Here is a 25,341-nt window from a genome sequence, read left to right as displayed (position 1 = left end):
TAACTGGCGTATATCTGTGAATCATGAAGAGTGCCCTTGTAACACAGCATGCCATACCCCGTACACCATTCTGACTGACTCTTATAGTAACTGCCACAGTGATTCCATTCCAGTACACTAAGCATGAAAAACAGAACACTTGGCAAATGGCTCTATATGCGTAGGAACAAGGACTTTCCTATTCAAAGCATTTCCCCATGTGTCTGCAAGTAGGCTTTATTTTTATAAAGCCACCCACATCCTTGTCTGTGGCTGGCAAACATGAACCCATTCTCTGTAACACAGAACTGAAGTAAAATTGTGCACTACAGCTTGCTTTCTTTATATTAAGAGTAACACCAGATTAGTTTAACCCCTCGAATACCAAATCTTTATAATAATTTATATTTTAAACAGCTAATGCATCTAGCAGTCTTAATATGTGCAGAAGAGTGTGCTGGTTGATGGAATTATTCAATTATCATTGACATTACTTTATTTGAAAATTAAGAAGATTTATTATTTTGGGATTACTTTTGTCTTTGTTATACCCTACAGTCCTATGTCTAAGAAATACATCTTAACCTATACTAACAGTTATTATTATTATTTTTTTAATCTACTGGTATACAGTGGCTCTCAAAAGTATTCACCCCCCTTGGACTTTTCCACATTTTATTATGTTACAGCATGGAATCAAAATGGATTTAATTAGGAGTTTTCAACAGTGATCAACACAAAAAAAAGTCCATAATGTCAAAGTGAAAAATAAAATCCACAGATTGTTCTAAATAAATCACAAATACAAAACAGAAAATAATTGATTGCATAAGTATTCACCCCCTTGAGTCAATATTTGGCAGCAATTACAGCCATGAGTCTATTTGGATAAGTCTCTACCAGCTTTGCACATCTGGACACTGCAATTTTGCCCATTCTTCTTTGCAAAATTGCTCAGGCTCTGTCAAGTTGGATGGGGGCCTTTGGTGAACAGCAATTTTCAACTGTTTCCACATACTCTCAATTGGATTGAGGTCCGGGCTTTGACTGGGCCACTCCAGGACATTGACCTTTTTGTTTTTAAGCCACTTCAGTGTGGCTTTGGCTGTATGTTTTGGGTCATTGTCCTGCTGGAAGATGAATCTTTTCCCAAGTCCCAGTTCTCTTGCAAACTTCAGCAGGTTTTCCTCCAGGATTTCTCTGTACTTTACTGCATCCATTTTGCCCTCTCTTCACAAGCTTTGCAGGCCCTGACACAGAGAAACATTCCCATAGCATGATGCTGCCACCACCATGCTTCACAGTAGGGATGGTGTTCTCAAGATGATGTATGGTGTTAGGCTTGCGCCAAACATAGCACTTAGCGTTGAGGCCAAAAAGCTCTATTTTGGTCTCATCAGACCATAGAATCTTCTTCCACTTGGTCTCGGAATCTCCCACATGCCTTCTGGCAAACTAGTCGAGATTTGATGTGAGTTTTTTTCAACAATGGCTTTCTTTTTGCCACTCTCCCATAAAGGCCAGTTTTGTGAAGCTCCTGGGCTATTGTTGCCATATGCAGTGTCTCCCAGCTCAGCCGTGGAAGACTGTAACTCCTTTAGAGTTGCCATAGGCCTCTTGGTGGCCTCCCTTTTCGCCCGGATACTTTTGAGGACAGCCTGTTCTAGACAGATTCACATATTCTCTCCATTTCTTAATAATGGATTTGTAGATTTTATTTTTCACTTTGACATTATGGACTTTTTTTGTGTTGATCACTGGCAAAAACTCCTAATTAAATCCATTTTGATTCAATTTTGTAACACAATAAAATGTGAAAAAGTCTAAGGGGGTGAATACTTTTGAGAGCCACTGTATAAAAATAAAACCAAGACAAGAGCTCATATTGAAAAAGGCATTTGTATGCACACTTGTTTTCGGTGGATGTTTTTCTGAAAAAAACAAGTAAGTTGGTAACATACATTAAAAACTAAAGCTTATCAGTATGACAAAAACGTTAACGACCATCATATTTAGAATAGGAATTAGCAATGAAATGTGTATTCACAATCTGATGAACAATTCTCCAGATGTAAGTGTGACATATAGACTGACAGATGTAGGACAGACAGACATCTCCATATATTGACAGAAACCATAATAAAAGCCTAGAAAAGTGTAATAAAGCACAGTGAAAGCATGCTAAGCAGAGGTAAGCATTGTAACAAATAGCGAAGTACGGTAACGCATGTTAATTAACATAGCAAATCAGGACTGACTGTGGTAAATGCATACTCTAACCACAGCAAAGCACGGTAAAACTGCAAAAAAAATACAGGGCAAAAATACTGTGGCAAACTTTTCTAAAGGTTATGCTAAATAATGTTAAAACCAATTTGATATGCCGTTTCCAGGATACAAAAAAACAACGACATGCGTAAGTCCGGCCGCCTCCACTGTATCCCTATTGCCAGGGAGTTGCTGTTTTTATTTATTATTTTATTCCAACTTGGTTTTTGCGATTAATTACGACGATGCCCCCTAGTGGACATGGTGGTAACTAAACATTTAGCCCAGCGCTTGTCTTCTGTATCTCATGGGAGGTTTACACTCTAGGGGGCACTGTAGAACAGTGAGATGACAACGTAGCTGGATTTTACCTCCCCAGCCTTTGGAAGCATCAGGGCAAATGTGACAGGCTCGTCAGATCTCTAGCCAACAGGACATGAACCTGAACCAGGACTGTTGGACTCACCCTGCACACCATGCAGCCAGGCCTATATATCTGGGACCCCGAAACATTAAGGTGTAACTCCCCACGCAGTTCTACCTGGTGAGGTTTTTTTTTAATGGGGTTTTTGAATAGAGCATGTGCAGCTACATGCATGTCAGTAAAGTTTCTCTTTAAATGGGGAAATCAATTCCAAATGTTCTGTACACCCATGATATTAAGATTTAGTCTTAATTTGATATTACTGATTTGAAATATAAGCATTCCCAGTCAGTATTTAAACCACCACAAAAAGGCTTCCAGACTCGTCTTTTTTCTTTGTCAGCTTTGTACAGTAAAATGTGGTTGATGATGTCACTACAGTGGTGAGTTTGTTGAAATGTAAAAATAATATGGTGATGAATAGCTCATGTATGCTTTTTCACTGTTCTGGTGACTATATACATTAAAATCACAGAAAACACAATTAAACACAAGTGTAACACAAAATAAATAATAATAACCACATTTAAAATAAAATAAAAAAAAGTCTAGATTGTTTTTCTTGCACATGTGATACCTAGCTAGTACAATACAACACAGTTATGTTTAAAGAATTATATTCCTAGCCATAGCCACTTATTAAACATGCAGATGACACAAAAATAGGAGGAGTGGCAAACACTGTTGCAGCAGCAAAGGTCATTCAAAATGATCTAGACAAGATTCAGAACAGCGCAGACACATGGCAAATGACATTTAATAGACAGAAGTGTAAGGTACTGCATGCAGGCAATAAAAATGTGCATTATAAATACCATATGAGATACCGAAATTGAAGTAGGAATCTATGAAAAAGAGCTAGGAGTTTATATTGACTCAGAAATGTCTTCATCTAGACAATGTGGGGAAGCTACAAAAAAGGCTAACAAGATACTCGGATATATAGTGAAAAGTGTTGAATTTAAATCAAGGGAAGTAATGTTAAAACTTTACAATGCATTAGTAATATCTCAACTAGAATATTTTGTTCAGTTCTGGTCACCTTACAACAAAAAGGATATTGCTGCTCTAGAAAGTCCAAACAGAATTATTCTGGTTTTAAAAGGCATGTCATATGCAGACAGGCTTAAAGAATTTAATCTATTCAGTCTTGAACAAAGAAGACTTTGCGGAGACCTAATTCAGGCATTCAGAATTCTAAAAGGTATTGACAATGTCGACCCAGGGGACTTTTTCTACCTGAAAAAAGAAACAAGGACCAGGAGTCACAAATGGAAATTAGCTAAAGGGGCATTCAGAACAGAAAATAGGAGGCACTTTAATACACAGAGAATTGTGTGGGTCTGGAACCAACTCTCCAGTTGAAGAAGCTGCTTGATGAGATTCTGGGATCAATAAGCTACTAACAACCAAACAAGCAAGATGGGCAGAGTGGCCTCCATTGGTTTGGAAACTTTGTGTTCTTAAACACATTGGTGCTATATGAATAGTAGTGTAAACACTGCAGCATTAACTCCTAAACAATCAGCACACTTTTTCTGATCCTTGTGAAAAGATCCATTCTAATAGAACCAACACTAAATGTACCTTCTCATTAAACATTATTTACTTGAATATGGAACTAGGGGCAAGAGCGTACCATAAATAAGTTTTAGAAACTAGTAAGAGTTACAGGACGAAAACAGTTACGTTGTAGTTTGCCAGTTTTATATTGTTAAAACGATTTTATTCTGCTGAAAATGTCTGGTTAATATCAAACGTTCTTATACAGTATCGTTTTTAGTGCGGCTGCATAATCCCATTGCGTTATTCTTTGCTAAATTGAATATGTAAGTGATAATAAACGCTGTCGTGTAATTTAGCAAAATGTAAAATGACTGTTTAGGCCTGCCAATATAAACACGCGTGCTTTGTATAATGTATAAAACCGCATAGAAACCCTTGGTGCTTTGATGGGTGTTCGGAGATCAAGGATGAAATGCTTCTAATGATTTGGACTGAGCCTGTGTGGGGCCCAAAAGACGTCATAGAAACCCCTTTGTATAAGTTGCCAGTGATGAAGACAACCACGCAGAACCTTCAATCATGTAATTTGAAACAAGCAGTAAACACACTTTTTTTTTCCTTTTTTCTTTTCTATTTTAGTTTGTGTTTAAGATTAATGATAATAACGATAATAATACTAACTCGATATCCTGGTCATTTAAAGCGTTATACTTCCAAAATGTAATTTTAGTTACATTTTGTTGAATTTTTCATTACACTCATGCCTCTATTTTCTAAACTTACTCGCCCCCGTTATATAAAATCCCGCGATGTTGTTGCTAGATACAGTCATATTTTAAAACGTACACACCCCGTATGAGACAGTGTAAGTATAAATAATAAAGTAACTTTTTACGACAGCAACAACAACAAAACGGTTTTATTTCCATGCATTTGATTTAAAAAGGTATCTACAACAAAGATCATAAAATATAAATAGTATTGACACAAATTTAACAATTTAACAATAACAATAGTTCCGCACTCGAGAAAAAATACAGCTTTACTAGTAGCCTGTCTGAATTTAAATTGATACTGATTTCTGAAAGTAAAGATAATAACAATTTTCATGTTTGAAAACACAAAACTCTGGAAAATATCAGTAATACATTTTTGGGGGGTCTATTCGTTTCCCATAATCGTTTATAATCAAATATGCTATTGAAGTAGTAATTTGTAATACAAATGGCCAAATAAAAACTTAAGCACCATTTATTTTAGTGTAGACATACATACAGATACACTAAGTCAAATGCAGTATACTGGGTATATAATTTTGTACTGGCTGGTCGTATCATTTTGAAACACTTTTATAACTAGAATACCGCTGAAAAAGGAAGGTGAGACAAATTTGCAAGATGACAGAACGCATTCTTAAAACAAAACAACAACAAAAAAGTCAGTTGTAAACGAGGTATAATGTTGTATTATAATTGTATAGGGCTTTGACAATTAAATGAAGTAAAACACTATTACAAAATAATACAAACCTATACTTATTTTTCAGGGCTCTCGCACTTAAAGGACCAATCCCTTCGTGTGTTCAATTAGAACTACAGCAGACATCATTGGTTGAAGAAGTGTGGTGATTCATAACACAAAATAAAACGAAAAAAGTACAGTGGCATTAAACTTAAAAGCTGACTCTTGTCGGAATTAAATAAAAGTCTACGGCGCACCTATGTTATTTATTTTAAGTTTGGACTCTGTCAGTGTGTGCAATATGCAAAATGAGAACCTGAAACTAAACAACGTATTTATCATACAAGTATTGAATAACAATACAAACGCGTTTTTCTTAAGGAGCAAGCCGTGTGCAGGGAATGTGTTTCTGTTGTCTTATGGGTAGGGTTTTAGGGAGATGAAGTAACCCAGTGAAATGCACGAAAAATAAATGATCATTGCCTTCTATTCTCTGTAGAAGTCGAGATGGGCTATATTAATAATACACGGCATAATAAAAGAAGTGAGATAGAACTATATAAAAATGGATTTGTATTGAAAGAATTAAAAAAAATGACAAGAACAAGTTTGGTTAGAGGTAACCCCAAAATGCACAAAGAGAAACACCCAATGCGAAAGATTGTTAGCATAACTGACAACCCAACATATGTTAATGCGGGAATAGCTGAAAGGCAGCTGCAGACACATGTTGAAAGCTTACCTAGCTATGTTAAAGCTACAACACATTTTCTGAAAACGATTAATAATATAATGGTTAAACTTTCTGAGAATACCATTTTATTTTGCATGGATGTAAAATCACTGTACCCGGGTGTTCCCAGGCATGACATATTAGAAGCATATAAAGAGTCACTGCAAATATAGTACACTCTTAGAACCATTAAAGGTTCTTTTCACCAATGTCATAGGGGGACCTTTTTGGTTCTTCAGAGAACCTTTTTAAATGGTTTAAAAGAACCACCTGATAAGGTATAAGGTTCTACACACACAGAAGGTTCTTCAAAGAACCTTGACAACATCCAAAAAACCTTTTAATAATCCTTTTTTTATGTGAGTGTGGATAAGAACATGATACCTACTAAAGAAATATTTAGAAGGGTTGCAAATTTAGTTGACATTTTAGTCCACAGTAAACATAAAGGGGTCATAGATACATTAAGGGGCATTGCAGCCTGTAAAAGCACATGTAAAGTGTGCAAATATAGTGGTAAAGATAAAAGTGCAATTGCAAATAAAGAAAATAAATATTAAATCTTAAAAAAAAAAAATCTGTCATGCAATGCTAGGAACTTTGTATATGGTATATTTAGCATACAATGTAATACAATCAATTATGTAGGAGAGACAGGTACACCATTATATAAAGGAATGCAGAACCACCTGTCAAATATAAAAAATAAGAAAGTAAATGAACCAACAGTTCAGCACCTTACAAGGAACATGCACACACATCGTGAATGACCTAGTTTGTGGTTTTAGAAAAAAACAAACAGATAATGTACAGTATAGAAGTATAAAAGAAAATACTTGAATAAAGAGACTACATACTATTATGCCTGGATGTTTAAATAGAAAGGAACAGCAGATCGTTGTATCATTAGCTATATAGTTAATGACATCACAAAAACATTAGATTTAAAGAGAAAGAAATGTGTGGTTACCATGGCATCAAAAGCCTATATCCACTGTTTGTTTTCAAACACACTTTCCTTTGACAAAGGTAAGTTAAACATACCGACACACACACACACACACGTTTGTATTCCTATATTTGTGGTGACTTCTCATTGACTCTCACTATATTTTTATTTACTATTTCTAACACCAGTCAGACAAAGCACCACACAGAGTGAAAGTCGACAACAAACTAAATATTTTGTCACGTTTAGATTTTTTTTGGAGGCATATTTAGTTCTTAAAAAAACCCCTCAATGTCGTTTTTTTCAGGAGATACTATCTTTCTGTGGACATTTTTTCAAATTTTGTCCCCACATTGATAGTAATCCGTCGCCCCCCACCAGAATACGATACGATATATATTGCCTTGTTTGTGATTAGTACTATTATGTATTTAATTAAAAAAAAAAAGTATACATTCAGTTTTACGTCACTGGGAGGTTGCTTCAAGTCAGCACCTTTCTTCATCACGCACACCGGCTCTGGCTGACGTCAGAAATGCAGCAAGCCGTGTCCGCAGCCTCAGCCAGTGTCAGGTCTTATTTATGCATGCATTTAGTTAGTTAGTTACAGTTCTGCGAAACCTGTGAGGGACTGCAGCATTAAAGTACCGCTCTTAACTATGTGGACCGTGTGTTTTATTTTTGTATTGCAAGTTTTTTGTTGTTGTGTGTGTGTGCAGGACAATTTGAGGAGGATGCTTGGCAACAGTTTGTACTTCAGCAGTGGGCGTTTTCAGCCTGGTGTCCGTGCCTGAGTGCAAGGGGCGGGGGACGATGCAGTCATTTTGGATGCAGAATAGCTTGAAAACAAAACAAACAAAAAACACAACTAATTAAACAACAAATCAGACGTTGTTTATTGTAATTAACGCGTAACAGTCGCGTTAATTGTAAGAATGTTTTTTTTTTATTGCTGTTTAAAACACCAAGGTTTATTGCTTTCCGTTTCGTCCTCCCCTTTTTCCGTCCTTTCTCATATAATTCCTTTCTCGATGTATCTTAAACGTCCTGCCTCGATGCTGTAAATTTCCCCTCCGACAGGTTGGGTCTTTCCCAGAAAGAGTAGAGTAGTGCGGGGGCCCCCAAGACCTCCCCCCTCCCCCCCCCCTGACGTTCCTTGACTGCAAGAGAACAGATGTAGAAATAACATCCACATTTATAGCAGTTTATCTCTGAAAAGCGGTTGCGAATGCAGCTCCCTTCTAACTCCCAGTGATAACAGCAGCCAAGGAAGAACCTCCGTCCCCGCAAGATCTGCGGAGGATCTTTGTTTCTCTCCATCTGTGTACTCCGCCTTTTTCTAGCTCGCCGTCTTCTAACAGAATCCCTCGAGTGGAAACGGCGCTCAGCAGCAACTCTGCTAGCGCCAGGCTGTTTTCAGCCTCCACAACTCATTCCATTCAAGGATTTCTGCCGCCGCGCCGCGCAAACACCGGTCGAGTCATATTTTAGCAGCAGGATTCTAACAGAACTACAAGCTCGTTTTTACCCGTCTTGTAACCCCTTTCATACTGGACTCAGACATGGGCGATGGACCTGCTACAACAAGCTGCTTTAGAAGGTTTACGGACTGCTTTGTTGCTACAAGTAGGTGTTTCTTATTTATAAACAAAACTTTTTTTTTTTTTTTTTTTTTTTTTTAACAATGTGGACTAATGTCTAGCTTTAAAAAAAAAAGTTGCCGTTGTTGACTAAAACCATTCATCATATTTACATTACTCTTAGATTTGTTTTTGCATTTAAAAAATTTACAGTAATTTTCACTCGCTGTTAGCTGTCAGATGCTACCGGTATCTTGCAGACAGGCAGGCAGGCATTCTTATCTGATGGGCAAATTCTAAAGGTCTTTCCCAGCCCTGAATTATTTTGTAATGCATTTGTTCTTTGTGCACAGAAGATCACTTTGGTTTATGAAAAAAAAGACAATGTCTTACCCGCACTGCTTTCATAGTTAGGGGTACGCATAGGTTTGTACAATTTGGCTACTAGGCATTCTGAGTTAAAGTTCTTATTTTAAATCGGACCAGTGTGTGCTGTTTTATGACATGCACACCGACGACTCTAAGTGGACACTAATTTGACGTTACAGAAAACTAGCTCGCATTTAATGATGCGGTGTACCTTTTCTGCTGTTGCACACTATGCTGCCCTTATGGGTAGGGCGTTTGCGGCTTTTCTTTGTGCGTGGCGTTCTTTTTTTTTTTTTTTTTTTGTTACCGTTAAGACACACACACACACACACACGCACACACGTATCCCATTGTATATATCAATTGCACCATGCAATAACATTCACATTTTGGCATCGAAACGTGTTCTGTAGGGTAGTCGCTTATATTGAACTCATACCAGTGTCACTGGTATACTTTGTAACGTGACATACTATATCAGTGCATTCGCTTTGCAGGCTATTGAAGAGGTGGTGAAATATTAATCGAACACATTAACAACACACTTTTCTGTTGGCTTTCAATGGGATACCTATAATAATTAATACCCTCTCCATACAGTGGGGAGCATACCAACCTATTTATTAGGGCAACTATTTTGTTATACTAAAAAAAAAAAAAAAAAAAAAAAAGAAACTGCCTAATAAACTCATGGCCCGCACAGTGAGAATGTCCTCAAGTTTGCAAAACCACCCATTTTCTTGATCTTTGACATCATTTTGCTGCTGTGGGATGACCCAGACAAATAACGTTTTTTTTTACTGTTTGTATTTAATGTAGTATGCCTTGTATTTCGCTGTATTTAATGTATTATGCATTGTTCCTCACTATCTTATACAGAGTTTGTGATGGTGGTCCACTATGAAAGGCTCTATATAAAATAAATAGAGATTGATTGATTGATTGATTGATTGGTGTAGGCCTGCAACCTCCCTCTGGTCCAGGTGGAATGGCCCTTAACCCAGTATCACTGCTTTCTGTTAAGAAAATCGAACCTGCTGTTGAGGTGGAGGTAATGTGTTAATGCTTCTGCCTAGCGCAAGCAAAACACCCTTTTTACACTCCACAATTTACTTTGCACGTTGTATTTGAAGCTAAAAGCACCCACGGTCAAAGCTTATCAGATCATAATTTTTTTAACCCATTTCTCAACTGGGAGAGTAGTACATTTTTATAGAAAGGAGCTTTTGTGTCTTTTCGTTCACATAAAGTCAGAAAAAAACAACATATGAATCCAAATTAACATGTATTTATACTAAAGTAATACTAAAATGACTACAAAAGATTTAGAAGTGAGTAGTTTTGAGATTTACGATTCTACTGTAAATTTACAGTATAATCGTCAATCTCGAAAAACTACTCACTTCTAAATCTTTTGTAGTCATTTTTGTAGTCTTTTTTTAGTATAAATGTTAATTTGGATTCATATGTTGTTTTTTTCTGACTTTATGTGAACGAAAAGACACAAAAGCTCCCGTTTTCTCATTGGAAATAGTGATATTTCAAAATATCACTGTCCTGGTCACACAAGCAAAGTTTGTGGGGAATAATAGCCATTTTCTATACTTTTGAGGCATAAGCAATTAGGAAATAACACTTACTACCCAGGAACAAAAAAAAAATAAAACATTTGTTACACGGTGTTATTTAACCTGGTTTTCTTTCCTAACGAAATATAGAACCAGAGTACTCACTAATTGTATTTTAATTGAACGCAGTACTTGATAACCAGAACCACAATAAGAAACATTCCACTTCAAATTTTGTTTTTCATTTCTCAACAACGTTGAATTATTTTCCAGTGTGAGTTATGTTTTTTTTTTTCCCCAAAGACTGATATTCCCAGACTCCTGTTTGACATTTGGCTGCTATTACTCAGTTGAAACAATCAAAACAAACGATTTGACTTGCGACCTGCAAAAAGTATTTGGAACTTTGTTGCCTCTGGTTTTGAAGCAAGTGCAAAGTTTCCAACAATTTGTTTTTCAAAGGAAAAAAAAAAAACGTATACCATTTGTTGTTGTTACTGTTTTGAGTTGTTCTTTGCTAGTTTTATATTTTTTATTCTATTTTTTTTATATATATAGTACAGTACCATACACAGCATATTTGATGCTCATAGATACACTGGATTGTCCGCTCTGGAGACGCTCATCTCTATTTAACAGAGCAGTGCAAGCAGAGGCTTTGTGAGGTTCCAAACCTTGCCTGCCCATGTCTGGGCGGGGCACCAGTTCAGTGTCCATGCCAATCAGTCATTGGCTGTTTGTGAAAGTGCTCTAATTTGAACACTACTGAAGGTTAATGTCGTTTGGTGTTTTTGGGGGGAGGTCATTCCAGTTCAAGTGGGCCGAATTCTTGAGAGCTTTTTCATCCCTCTGTGGTAAGCCATTGACGTAAGGAATCGAGTGACACCGCTTTTGCTGGAATGTCCTTTTGTGAATGTCAGATACATCACTGGACTGCCAATGCAGACTTGCACGTTTAGAAGGCAATTGTCTGCAATTTTCTTTCTTTTCTTCCATTGGCCAGCTCCCGTTTTTAAGGATCACAAAATTGCCACAGAAGTACCAGCCTATTAGTCCAACATGCAGAAAAAAGTATTTTGCTTTTAGATCTTCCTCAAACTGGAATTTATACAGGAGGCATCGAGACGCAATGGGCCATATTTTAAAAGTTTACTTCAATCTTTAACTCATAGTTTTGAAAGGATTGAAAGGATATATATATATATATATATATATATATATATATATATATATATATATATATATATATATATATATATAGATGGGCTTCAGTGAGTTACAGGAAAATAATTGCATCTAGTGTTTCTATGATGTCATAAATTACGAGACCGAAGGTCAAGTAATTTATAAACCGTCAGAGAAACCTGAGATGGAATTGTTTTCCTGTAACTCACTGAAGAGTCCCAGCTATTATTTTTTTTATAATAGATGGATACCCTACCCTTGTGATGCTAATGTTCTCTGTGTCGTTATCCATTAGTGCTTCGGCTTTATTTGGATGATTGCCTTTACCTTTTTTTACTTCCTGTTCTTCTCTTGTTTCTCTGAGATACTAATGTACCAGCTTTATATATATATATATTACATATTCTCATTGTGTTGATCATTACTGAACATTTCTGTACTGTGGGTGTTGTCGAGTGATTAAAAATAAGACATTTTGTGTTTGCATTGAAAGTGATGGTCTCGATTGGGTCAAAGTTCAAATATATTTTCTCAAAAGGAATTATCACTTTTTGACGTCATAATTGTGGTATTATGCCATTTTTTCTTTTTCGAATGGCTCAGGATGCAAATATAGCCTTAATCCATTTATTATGTATTGTGTGTGTGTGTGTGTGTGTGTGTGTGTGTGTGTGTGTGTGTGTGTGTGTGTGTGTATATATATATATATATATATATATATATATATATATATATCCTTCAGATGTCACCATGACCTCAAGTGGGGAACGAAAGATGTGCTTCTGTGAAGAACAAAAATAAAATAAGTTTTAAAAAAAAACTAATTGTGCCATTTGTCCTCTTTTTTCAAAAAAGATTTGTGATGGTTTTAAAATGACTTCAATGTCAACATAAACATGTTGGTTTGACACTTATTGATTTTGACAAATTGTTGTACTGTGCTTCCAAGTCATGTTTATTTAAACATTTTGTAAATATTTGTAGATATTGAAAGTGGGCCATTTAAGGTCTGGAAAGGAGCAGCAGTCACATGCTTGTCCTTTTGTGCTTTTTCCTTTCCTGGTTTAGTTTTATGGCTTCATAAATTTGTGCATTTAAATGGATCGGACTTGGGTACCTTGAGACAAGTGCTGCCTTTCATTACACAAAAACCTTTTCAAAATCTTCCCTTGAATGTAATGACAAACAGCCAGCATTCGGATTCTCGTTTTCACCAGGTCATTAAGTCTTGTGGCAGAGGTTTAATTCACAGTGAAAACACATAGTGCTGCACAAAAACAGGAGCTTTGTAGCTCCCTCATGAAGATCGCAGTCGGAGCAAAGCAGTTCAGTGAAAGAGGAAAAACTGTCGAGTACATGGATGTAATAGCCAGGCAGGGATGAGAATAAGACATATTGCATAGTAGTTTGAGCCATTTCAGGTTTTACTTTTATCTGTGTGTGAGTGGCAAGTTAGGTTTGCAGTTAAACCCCGGAATGGCTTACATTGCTATGCAGTGGGAGTCTTGATCGTCACACACACGTGCACACACGCACCAACATTTTAAGAAGGTATTTGCAGCCAGGGAAAGGGAAATAAAAATTCTTCATCTGGATCGATATTAATATAACTATTAATGCATTTCCACAGAACCATGTGCAATTAGACACTCATTTTAGAACACGTGTCTTTGTCTTAATTATTGTCTAACCACTGCTATCTAATGCACTGGTCTCTAAGAAACTGAAAATATTGCAAATAGTATTTCTAGGGAAATTAGTGTTCCTTCTATATTTCAGGTATTGTGCTTCATGCACTAAGATGTCGAAAGAGTTAGCGTTGAAACATGTTTCATATTCAGCACTACAGTGTGAATATTATTTCTTTTTTTTAGTGGATGTCATTTAATTTCATTCATTCTTGAATTTTCTTGCATACAATTAAACCCAATTGTGGAAAGGGTTGACATGCTGTTCCAAACTGCGCCGGATTGCCAAGCAGATAAAGTAATTCAGCTGTTTTAATTTAGGTTTAAACAATAAATAGATTCTGTACCACGGTAGTAAAACTCCATAATTGTTGCATGCAGAGCACTCTTCATATCAGTTTACAATGCTCCGCGTTCTCTGAAAAGCACAGTTACCAAACTCTGTGCCTGCTCTATTGCGTATACTTTTACATGCAGGACCTTAATAATGTGGCAGAACTGACCTGGATGCTTTACCAAAATGCCTTGGATGCATCAAGGTTGTGAGCATGTGTAAGCCCAGGATCTGTGGAAGGTTTCAGAACCTGGAGATGAATGTAGTTAAACGAAACCTATTTGCAACACTAACTTACTGTAAATGGTAAGTAAATCACACATGTATTCCTCAAATTATGCAGCATTCATGAATCACTTTTTTTGTACTGTGCATTTATCAGAAACATAAATGGCGGTGGGAGGGTGGGCTGTAAAAAATGATTGCGGATTCGTAAAAATGAGCGAACCGCAATTTTTGTGTGTGCAATTTTTGACCATCGCTTGAAGGCAAAATTATCATTGGATTTGATAGACCCTTGTCCTTTAAGCAAAAGTCTGTTGAAAAAGAAATCAGCCTAACCTCGCAATATCCCCTGTCTCTTCACCCTTGACTATGCTGGGAAGAGAATTCCACAGCAGCTAGCATCTACCAAAAGATCAGCATATTTCCTTTTACTCTGGATACAGTGCTGAAAAAGTGAAAGCCAGGTCACTTTATTTTATTGTTTCTTAGTGTTATTTCAACCTTGAAAAGTGGTGACACATAATGTAGCACACAGTCTTTAGATCTGGTGAAACTGAATAAGTCCATGGGTTCTGACCTCTGTTACCCCCTTCCCCTCCATCATTCTCCTTCATTGAGATTTTTCCGCACTTCAGAATCCAATAGTGCTGAACCCCTCCAACAGATAAGTAACACATGGTCTGCAGCTTCTGGCCAGAGGGTGGGTAGGGGTGTGTGTGGAGGTCTCAAGTGGTCCTGCTGACGCACACAGCCCAGCTTCTGATGTCAGACAGCTTAAAAGTAGCACCTTGGCCGGTTGCCCTGACCACTGTGCCAATAAAAGTTCCCTTTGTCAGAGACAGAAGATTTCATTAAAAATAGTTTCATTGCATCAATGCTTCTTGATTTAAAAAGAAATCCAGAGAGAACTGTTTGGCCTTATTCTAAAATAATGGGATTAAATAGCACACTCAAATATAGTTATGTTCCATGTATAGTGTATCTGAAACAAAAACACATTGGAAAAAACGCCAAGTTATAAAGTATCCAGCCATTTAAAGTAGAGATATCATAAACATTTGCCAAATTTCAAGGAACCGTTGGGGCAACCTTGCCCAGCACAAAGCCAACAGGCACAACTGTCAAAATGGGCGTGGGGGGGGCTGCCCCAATTGTTTCTACTAACTTGTCTTGTGTTTTTCATGCGTTTGATCTGCGTTTATTGTGCCTGAAAAACACAAGCCGAGTTAGTCCTGTAATATACATTTGCGTGGATAAAAGTGCCTGGGGTCTGCAAAAATCTGCAAAAGAATATGTCTGGAGAAAAAAGAGGAGAAGGACATTTTTACCTTCATTTGGCAACTTATTTCTCTTATTGTGTGACAGGTATTGACTTTGTTTTCTACATTTCATGTAAGAGTGTTGGGAACTACAAGTTAAACATGGAATGGTGCTTTTGGCTGATTTACTTTTCTGCTGCACCAATACCCTGAAAACACAGAAACTATCCGTGCTGTATACAGAGTCACTGGCTGTTCATGCGCTTCGCTGTAACTTGGGGCGAGGAACTACCGTTCCTCTCGATATGAGATGGTTATGTTTTTTGTTTGCTTTATATTTGTTATTGCTTTTGGTTCAAAGATCCTGCTGATTGGTTAAGAAATACTTGATGTATAACATTAATGAAGGGATCTGTGTTAACTCCAATGTATTTTACTTGTCTACACAGTGTAAAATAAAATGCTAAGCAACTACAGTACAGCATGCTTCTTTTTTTCTAATTCTTTTAGTGGCACTGACACATTTTTTTCTCTTTGCCGTCCCATTGAACTAACTGCCATGAATTTGTGTTGTTTGATAACACTCAAATCATGACCTACTTTTAAATTGTTGCAGGCTGAGCTCTTATTACACAATATTATTTTAACGTAAAGGTTGATTACAAAACCAGCGCTCCAGATAAGGTTTTGGGTCTGGGAGTAACTTACCCTGTAATTTTAACACTTAAGAATAAAATGTATTTTCAGGAGGTACACGGAACATTGCCTTGAAGTCACAAGTAATCTCGATAAATAATCTTTAATGGTAATGGGGTAGGCATTAAGAAAGAGCCTTTCATTTTAACTGCAGTGCTACTTTGAACTACTGTATAACCATGCGTGTGTTCTAGAAGGTTCTTTATCGACTCAGCACATTTTTCTTCAAGGTATCAGACACTAAAACACTATTTTGACATTAAAGTCTTAAACTCAGTGGACATGTTAAAACTTCAGTGTAAATACATACAGATAAATACAATAAGGAAATGCATTAATAAGTTATAAAACAGTTTGTTTAATATTATAGGCACCTTTTATTAGCGGTTGCCTCTGACAATGGTTCCAGCTGGATTTGTAGCTGGACTGGAGCATTTAGCTTTGAATTTTTCTTATTCTTACTGTGATTGGCTGCAAGAAAACAGGGCTAACGAGAGATTGGATAATGTTTGTTGGGCTGTTTTTTCTTCTGTACAGTTTTCTAGTAACAGAAGACATTGTATTCTGAGAGATGTAGTTGTTATTGAAAGTTTTAGAGGAGGCGGGAGGGACCAAAATTGCTGAGTATTTTTACACATTACATTTAAATTTGGTGCATATTTCAGATTTTTTCATGCGTAAAAATGGCAGCTATGCAGATTATCTGGACCACTGATTACAATATACAAATCCTAATGTTAAGGAGGCCAGGGGCAGACTCCAAACCAACTGGAGCATGGTTCCACACAGCTGCCACAAAGCAAGGCCTGTTGACCTCTCGTCATTGGAACATTGTAAGACGCAATTGAATGACGTGGCTGTTGTCATGGTTAATGCAAAAGTTTAATAAATACACATATTTGTCTTGGGCTAGTGTGATAAGCCAGAAAGACTGCCCCTTCTAAACATGGTACTTGTTATAACATCACCCTTTGTTTTGTATTGAGATTCTATTTCAATACTCCTCATTTTGCTGTGCTGTAGGGCCTACAGTGGCCTACTTTAAAGTTTAAAATTCCAGAGTGAAGAATCTCTTTCTGAAACATGATGTATTTCACTGGTGCTTTTATGCAGACTGCAATAGGGACTAAAGAGCAACGGGGTTTCATACAAATTGTTGTTGTTGTTATTATTAAGATGACCAGATTTACTGGGATAGTACAGAAATATTGTGAATAACTTCCAACTTCCAAGCTACAGGGAAGCTCTAGGGTTTTTACCTTCACTTTGGTAATGTTTGCATCAATATCAGATTGAAAATTAATGCAGGCTCATGGTGATATTCAGTGTGGAATCTTTGACTTTCAAAACCTTTTTTTTCTAAATGAATTATCTTATTGTATTTGTAATTTAATTTCAACATAACAGGTATAGTTATTACACTAGACAGTAGCAATTCAATAATATAAAATTCCGAGATTCTCAGTTCACAAAAATTCTCTGATTTCCACTTTCAAAAAGTCTCTCTCTCTCTCTCTCTCTCTCTCTCTCTCTCTCTCTCTCTCTCTCTCTCTCTCTCTCTCTCTCTCTCTCTCTCTCTCTCTATGCTATCATCCAGTGTACAGTCAACATTACATATCTCAGTATTTCTATTTATTAAATGGTTAATTCACATACTTCATCTATTTTTTTCCCCAAAATATATATTGATATTCTGAATTAGATAACTAGAGATTTTACAAAGGCTAATATCTTTACTGATCTTGGCTGGAGCTTATTTTTTTTGAGTCAACAGTATAGGCTGAGATGTGGATCAAGCAGTAATAAGGTTAAATTGTTTCTTTTCTTATCAAATGAAATTGTGTCACTTCTTTACTTACTAAAGGAAAAATATTCAATCTTCCTTAATATAAGCGTGAACATTAGCCTATGTCAAATGCACAGGTTAGTTTTGAGATTGTCAGGAGATGGTTTCTCATTATCATTGATTGGTACTGAAAAACTCATAGACAAGGCACGAAATGTCATCATACAATGAACACATTTTGAAAAGGTTCCTTTCTGTTTTGAGTGATACCGTCATCTTAAAAATATGTTTAAAAGAACATTTGGAAATAAAGCTATTCGGATAAACATTTGCTGAAGGAAAAACACACAAAAAAAAAAAAAAACATTTTATCAATGTTTTTTTCTTCTGTTAAACTACTAGCGATGATAAAGTAAAATACTTATAAAATACCTTATATAGCTGTCACACATATGCAACAAATAGTATTCATCTTAAAAATGAGTACTCCATTGGACTTGTTTTTTTTCTTAAACTTTGCAGGATAAAACATACTGTTTCTATAACACATTTAGCACAGGCATAAAAATAAGGGGTCACCAAATTAAATATAGATTTACAATATCCTGCTTCTAAGGCAGCATATTTAGATATTTTTTAAAAGGTCAAATTAAATGAGGATGCGATTCTTTTTTTGTTTTATTATTTAAACTATTTGAAACATATACAACATTTTACAACATGAGGTTCACAAATGCGAAAATAAGTAGTTCACAAATTATTTTGTATTATTCACAGACATACTTTTCTTAGACAGGTACTTGTGGTGAAAGTGAATATAGACTTATTTCAATAGAAAATATGTTTGTGAATGTGTTGTAAAATGTGACACAAGTCATTGTTGTGATGGGCTATTTTGATGCACAAAGTGTTCAAACCATGACAAGCTTCAGTTCACCGTGTTGTATGTAAATGTAAAGAATGACCCCTAGTGGCTGAATAGACACATTGTACGTGTGCATAAAAGACATGACTACAAACCCCTGCTAGGAGGGGAATTCCCCTTTAGAGAAACTGTAGCGTGTCTGCCTGTGTGCCGAGGGTCAACGGTGCAAATCGAGAGGAGCAGAGGATGACATATTCAATAAATAAATACTATAAAGCAATACATAAACAGCGTTAATATCTGCAATTGTCGCCTAAATCTCAAGTTGTTTGCACGCAGATATACAAGTATCATTAAATGAAGAGAATAATTCCAACACGATACCTGTTGTACCTGTATGAGCGACCATTGTTAACCTAGTAGTCTAACTTCTTCACACATCACGAGTGATGATTCAGACAACACCCACTGGTTATTCTCCAGATTTGCACCTTCCCTTTAGTAACATCAAGTGTCAATGTACTGTAATATGTTAGATGTGGTAGTAACACAGCAGCCTGCATGAAAATACAATATTCATATTCTGTCGTGACGATGCTCGGGGATAGAAAATGGGACGAAATCAGGGTCCCAAGAAAAGCTCTGGAAAGGCACCAGGGTTCCAAAAGTGGGACTGTCCCATCTAAAACTGAACATCTCGTCACCTTTATTATTATTGGTATTATTATTATTACACCTCTCTTTTAACTATGCTGATAGAAACCTGGAACGACTCCATTGATATGCTTGTTGGCGGTTTGACCTTATTTACACATATCCGTTTATCAGCCACAGCCCTTTATGTACCTGATTGCTAGACTGCTCAAATATATGTAGTTTATTGTCAACATCTTTGTGAAACTGTATCAGTGTTGTTGTATTCACAGCAGCAGTGTGTGTGTTATAATGTTAAAAGACAGTTCACCCAGCAGTTCCAGCCTACAGTGTTTGACATGAGTTTATTAATGGGAGATCCAGTATGTGCTGCGAATGACTGTTCACCAAAGTCAACAGTTAATGTCTGCATTTTTCAGGCATTTTTTAGGCAAAAGTGTTTTTTTACCACCAAAGTGACAAATGGAATGAATCACAGCCTGTCGGCTACATGAAAGTCTTGTTGAATAGATGTATTTGTTCCTGGCCAAGTTGGCCCACACAGTTGGTGGAAGATGGGTTCAGGATTACCGAATCATTCCCCCAGTGTTTGAGCTGAATGGGGCTGAATGTGCAGTGGCTAAAGGTCTCAAGCAATACGTGTGGTAAGTGCTTTGTGTAATTGCTTTAGTGCTTTGTGGTATATCTAACAAACTAAATTGAACAAAGCTTGTTTGTGAATTAGATAGTGTCTGGACGAATGCCCACTTTTAACAAGGCTACAGAAGTGATTCTACTATGCAGCGCTAGCTTCAAGTCTAAAGGTTAAGAATTGAGTAAAATAAGAAATTGCTTTAAATGAATGTCAAACCCACGAGGGTGCTATTTTATGGAACTCTTAAGTTCACACAAACTTGGTCATGGGTTTCAGCTTTTTTGAACATATATGGAATAAACTGAAGCAGAAAAGCATGGGTGTTGAATGAATAGTGAACTTGCAACATTTTTTGGAATTGTGTGCTGTGGGAATGTATAACCTTGGCGACATCCAATGAGGATAATGCAATATGAGGTCAAAACCACAGATTATACTGTATAGACTCCCCAACAAGGCCATCTCGGAATTGACAAAGGAAACTGAATGTGTGCTAAATGTTTGTGTGCTTATTTTGCAACGAGGAAACACATACACTGTGGAGTCAGTTAGAGTGGAACTACTGTGTCAAACACATAAATGAATAAAACCCACACAATGGCCCTCAGAAGCACTCATTGTGATTGCAGACAGTAAAACATGTTGAAATGCAGTGTCACACTGTTCACTCTTTAATGTGTAAATATTGATCTTAAGTTTTCAAGAAGTGTGCTGAGGTTTCAGGATCAGGGTGTTATACTAATAAAAGTGTTGATGATAACTAATCTTTAACTGGGCAATGACTCAATGGATTTTATAGTGTTTCATACAAGAGTTGACATGTTTTACACCTAAGCACAGAGCAGTGGTACCAATAACATATACTACTACCACTAAATATGTATACAGTACATAATACACATTTTGAAGACAAGGAAATCAACTAAAAAGTACATTTGGCTACAATGTACAGTACGTGAGCTGTAGATCATGCAAAGACTCTGGAACATGAGATACGAAACCAGAGATAAAACAACTAAGACTTCTAATTCATATGCTTGAACGAAGAACGACAAACTTATAAAGACATCTAGACGAACGGTCTGTCAAATAATCTCCTGAAGTTTCCTTCAGCACTAGAGAATATTCTACCCTCTACCATTGCTTTATAGTTAATAATAGAATGTAATGGGGGGGGGGGGGGGGGGGGGAATAACACTACTATCTTCAGTGCTACCCACAGTGCTTTGGCTTTACCCACGGTTATGGGCATGGTTAATAGCACAAGTAATTCAGCTATGACTTGGCTTGGCAAAACATGGAACCACATTTATTATGCAACTCCTCTATTCTTGTTTCAGCTGGTTTGCACATTTTTTTTAAACATATTCAACACGTGCACTCTTTTGCAGTTCTGATTGTGTATTTTTGTAATTTCTGGAATCGTTTGAGCTTTGAAAAGTAATTTGCAAAATTTCCTTCCATGGCTTTTAATTAGGAATGTCCAAACCTTCTCTTATCTATTAGACACCCACATATTGAAGAAATATTGAATCAATATTTTGATTAAATCTGTATTCTATCATCAGCTTCTGATATTCCTTGTAATTTGTAGCAAAGAATGTTATAACCAAATTGGATGTGCAGATCTCTGTAGACATATGAAAAGGTCTGTATTAGCGGGTGTCGTAATCAGGGTTATTGTGTATCTGGAGGATGTTAAACTAAATTAAACTACTGGACCTCCTCTTAAACAGAATTTAGGGACTGGAATAACGCTTGTACTAGGGGTAAGAAAATGAATGTTTAAACATGCTGTTCAACACCTTTTAATAAATGGCTTGTCAAACATTTGCATGAATTCTTTACATTTCTGAGTCACTGCTGTGCCCCTGCTCTGTGTTCTGTACATGAGCACCCTGGAACAATGTGTTTCTTCTCGTGACAGTATCAAAATGTTTACTTGCTTTTAACTGAAGTAAGATGCTTTGCAGACCTATAGATGAAAGTGCTGTATACAATAGAGCCGTGCCTGTTTGGAAATCTGCGTGTATGAAAGAGTTCCTGTAGAGTCCAGAATCGCTGCTATGCTGGATGAAGTGTGCCAGGCATACAGAGTCTCAAAACTGCCATCACTGCAATGCCAAACACAGCACTTATAAAACGCCTTTCACAACACACACCCCTCACTACACTGCAAAGTAAAATCACTGGGCCCTGTTGGCTAAGCCTTGAGTTATTTCATATATACTGTACTAATATATACTATTTGATCTGTTTTGTTGGATATTGCAAAGTGTATTACGTTTGCATGCAAATTAATCAGAACAGTTTTTAATAAAAGGGTTGTTAATAATCTTTAAAGGGTATACCATTACACTTATCTACAGGGGTCTAAAAGGCAGTGATTCTTGGGGAAACAGACTTTCATTATTCCAGTATTAAACACATGCCTCTTGCAAATGGTATAGTAAAGTCCCCTTAGTTAGGGTTTAGCGACCCTCTCTTTACCGATGTGTCATACCGAAGCACAGCACAGCTCACTGTAGATCACCAAATGCTTCTTGAGTGAATGTTTTATAGTTAGTTTTAATACATACAGAGCTGTGCTATCCCAATCTCGTTACATTTTTTTTAAAATCTCTTTTTTAACAAAATAGTCCATCGTTAAAGGATCATCTGATTTTATTATGCATCACGCAAGTAGCCAATCAGGACCATCACCTGTATCGTGACACATATCGCATCATTACATTAGAGTAGAGCTAAACCCCTGCTTTTAGTACAAATACTGAGAACTGCACATCGTCTTCTAAGAAACGAAGCGGCCCAAGCTGCTGTCACAGGATATCCTGTCTGCTGGGAATCCCATATGTCCTAAACAATCATGCCTTGTCAAATAGGTTAAAGTAATCCAGGTTGTATCATTGTAATGGAAGGAAATTGTTCAGCTGCTGAGGAGAGAAAATGTATTTATTTATTGTATCACGTGGTCTCTGAGGTGAAAGCCAGGCTGAGCTGGGTTTACTTAATAGACAATTAAGTACCTGAGAGCTTCCATAAGTGCAGCTGTTTGTAGAGTTTGCAGTTAAGCAAACAACCATGTGTTAAACTGTCACAGTTGGAAAGCGTATCCTTAACGTAAGCCATAGTTTCTTCTTCTGTGTAAAAAATTTGTCGCTGCAGTTTTAGGAGCTGTGTTTATGTAAAATAAGCAAGGTCCGGCAGCTTTGGTTAAGTATTTGACAGATAAAAGCCATCCTGCCTGGAAGAAAGGATCATGTTTGGTAGGTTGTTTGAGTCAGGAAGCTGAACCTCGCTCTCTGAATATCAGAATGCAGCCGCAAATCCTCAGTATTTCTGATGGCTGGTACAGTAGGAGATGATGGGCCACATCTCTTGTTGTACAGTATAACAATCATATTGAGGACTGCAAGAGTGTCCTGGGATGTCTCCCAGCATTGTGCAGGAGAGTCATGACTGAGCAGGTTTGGGTTACCCAAGTATATTGAACTGTGTACCTTGTATATAATACACAACTTGTGTAAACCGGGTCCTAATTATTTAAAAAGAGGGCAGATTATGTTGTGAAAACGAAATATATGTGAACACGGAATACAGTGGCAGAATAACCCCCCCACCCCCCCCACCCCTAGTACATTATTGAAAGGATAATGGCATTGCATGCATTATTGACTCATGACTTCCATTATTACCAATGAACTTCTCACAACAATGTCATTATCACTGTTATACTGCAACTTGTTAAAGTTGTTTATATATTCACCCCTGTTTGTCTGAAATAATCTTTGCCGTCCACAAAGAGAGTTGTAGGGCAAGCATGCCCCTGAGAGTGTTATTGAGTTAGAACACAAAAGTTGGCCTCAGTAGACAGCAATGGGAGAGCAGTGTCTGGGAGTTGTATAATACATAATAATATTTCTTATGTACATGCATGGCTGGAGAAGTGGGTTTGTTCATTGTTTTTGGATTTAGTTTCATTAAAATGGGCTGTGAACTGGTAAAAGCACCTGTTTTACCTTCACTGTTGTCTGCATTTCTTTCTATAATGTACAGCTTATTACTGTACTAACATGTCTTACTTCACCTAAACAGAGGCCTGAAATTATTTTAATAATGCAAAAATAAGGTCGCTGTTTTTAGTAGGTAACGAAATACTGTTACCCCAGAGATTGAATGACCTATTCCCCTGCCCTTATTGGGTCAGGTCTGTATGGGCTGGCAAAAGCAGAGTTTCCAATCAATAACTGCTCTCTTTATCCTCCTTTCCAGGTCTGACTGATGAAAAAGTAAAGGCCTACCTTTCCCTTCACCCGCAGGTATTGGATGAGTTTGTGTCGGAAAGTGTGAGTACAGAAACAGTGGAGAAATGGGTGAAGAGGAAGAACAGCAGACATGAAGGTATGCAGGCAGCCAGATACTGCACAGGACTGTCTAGTGTCAGCTGTATTCTGAACTGCATTATATACTGTAGCACCCCAGAGTCACTGCAGCTATGGCATCACCTTATAGAATTAACTCATTTTGCTTCAGAAAGTCAAATTAAGCCCGCTGAGTAATGTACGTTAACATGTTCAATTACATACTGTTTTGTAGTTTTCTATAAAACTGACAAAAATTAAAAAATGTGACATTCGAAATACTGTACTACTATTATGGCTTCCGGTAGACCATTGCGATTATCATTTTGTAGTTTCTTTGATTGCGTGGGTTAAACAGAGGTGTGGCAGATGGCTTGAGTGGTGACATCAGACCAGAAAAGCAGTACACAGGGTTGAAACTGAGGCGCTACGGCGCTCAGCGTGTTTATTTAATAAACAAACAGAAATGAAATAAAGATTTAAACAAAACACAAAAGAAAAGGGCACATTGGTCAAAGCAAAGTAAACACAAACAATTAAACAGAACGAGTACCTGCAAGGTTTCACAGCTGGTAGCAATCGTTTGTCTTTCTCTTACATATGGTATCTTTCCCCTGTCCTCCTCTTAGCTTTCACCCTGAGCCAAGGCGGTCTCTTTTATATCCTGTGGCTGAAGCCTTAACTACCCATTGATCAAACAATTACCTTATTAAGGCTCCAGCCACATTCTCACAGGTTGCCAAATAATAACAATAATGCCAGCTTTTTGCCAGCCACATAATAGTAATTAATAATGACGGACGGTTTCCGTCCAAAT

General features: G+C 37.0%; 1 protein-coding gene across 6 annotated transcripts in view; it reads left to right on the top strand.

Moving 5' to 3' along the window:
* LOC121316721 (cAMP and cAMP-inhibited cGMP 3',5'-cyclic phosphodiesterase 10A-like) overlaps positions 1–25,341 on the top strand; it is an 84,375-nt gene that overhangs the window by 15,596 nt on the left and 43,438 nt on the right. For 4 of the 6 annotated variants that reach the window (XM_041251832.1, XM_041251833.1, XM_041251834.1 and 1 more), the window contains one exon: positions 24,436–24,564. In XM_041251832.1, coding sequence (XP_041107766.1) covers positions 24,436–24,564 — 129 coding nt within the window. Of the gene's footprint in view, positions 1–8,494; positions 8,947–24,435; positions 24,565–25,341 lie in introns of those variants that run through there. The other 2 variants (XM_041251835.1, XM_041251836.1) reach the window with 2 other exon arrangements.

Source organism: Polyodon spathula, chromosome 6 (assembly GCF_017654505.1).
Source record: "Polyodon spathula isolate WHYD16114869_AA chromosome 6, ASM1765450v1, whole genome shotgun sequence".
Taxonomy (NCBI): domain Eukaryota; kingdom Metazoa; phylum Chordata; class Actinopteri; order Acipenseriformes; family Polyodontidae; genus Polyodon; species Polyodon spathula.
Note: the sequence above shows the minus strand (reverse complement) of the source record. Positions and strands in the feature narration are given on the sequence as shown.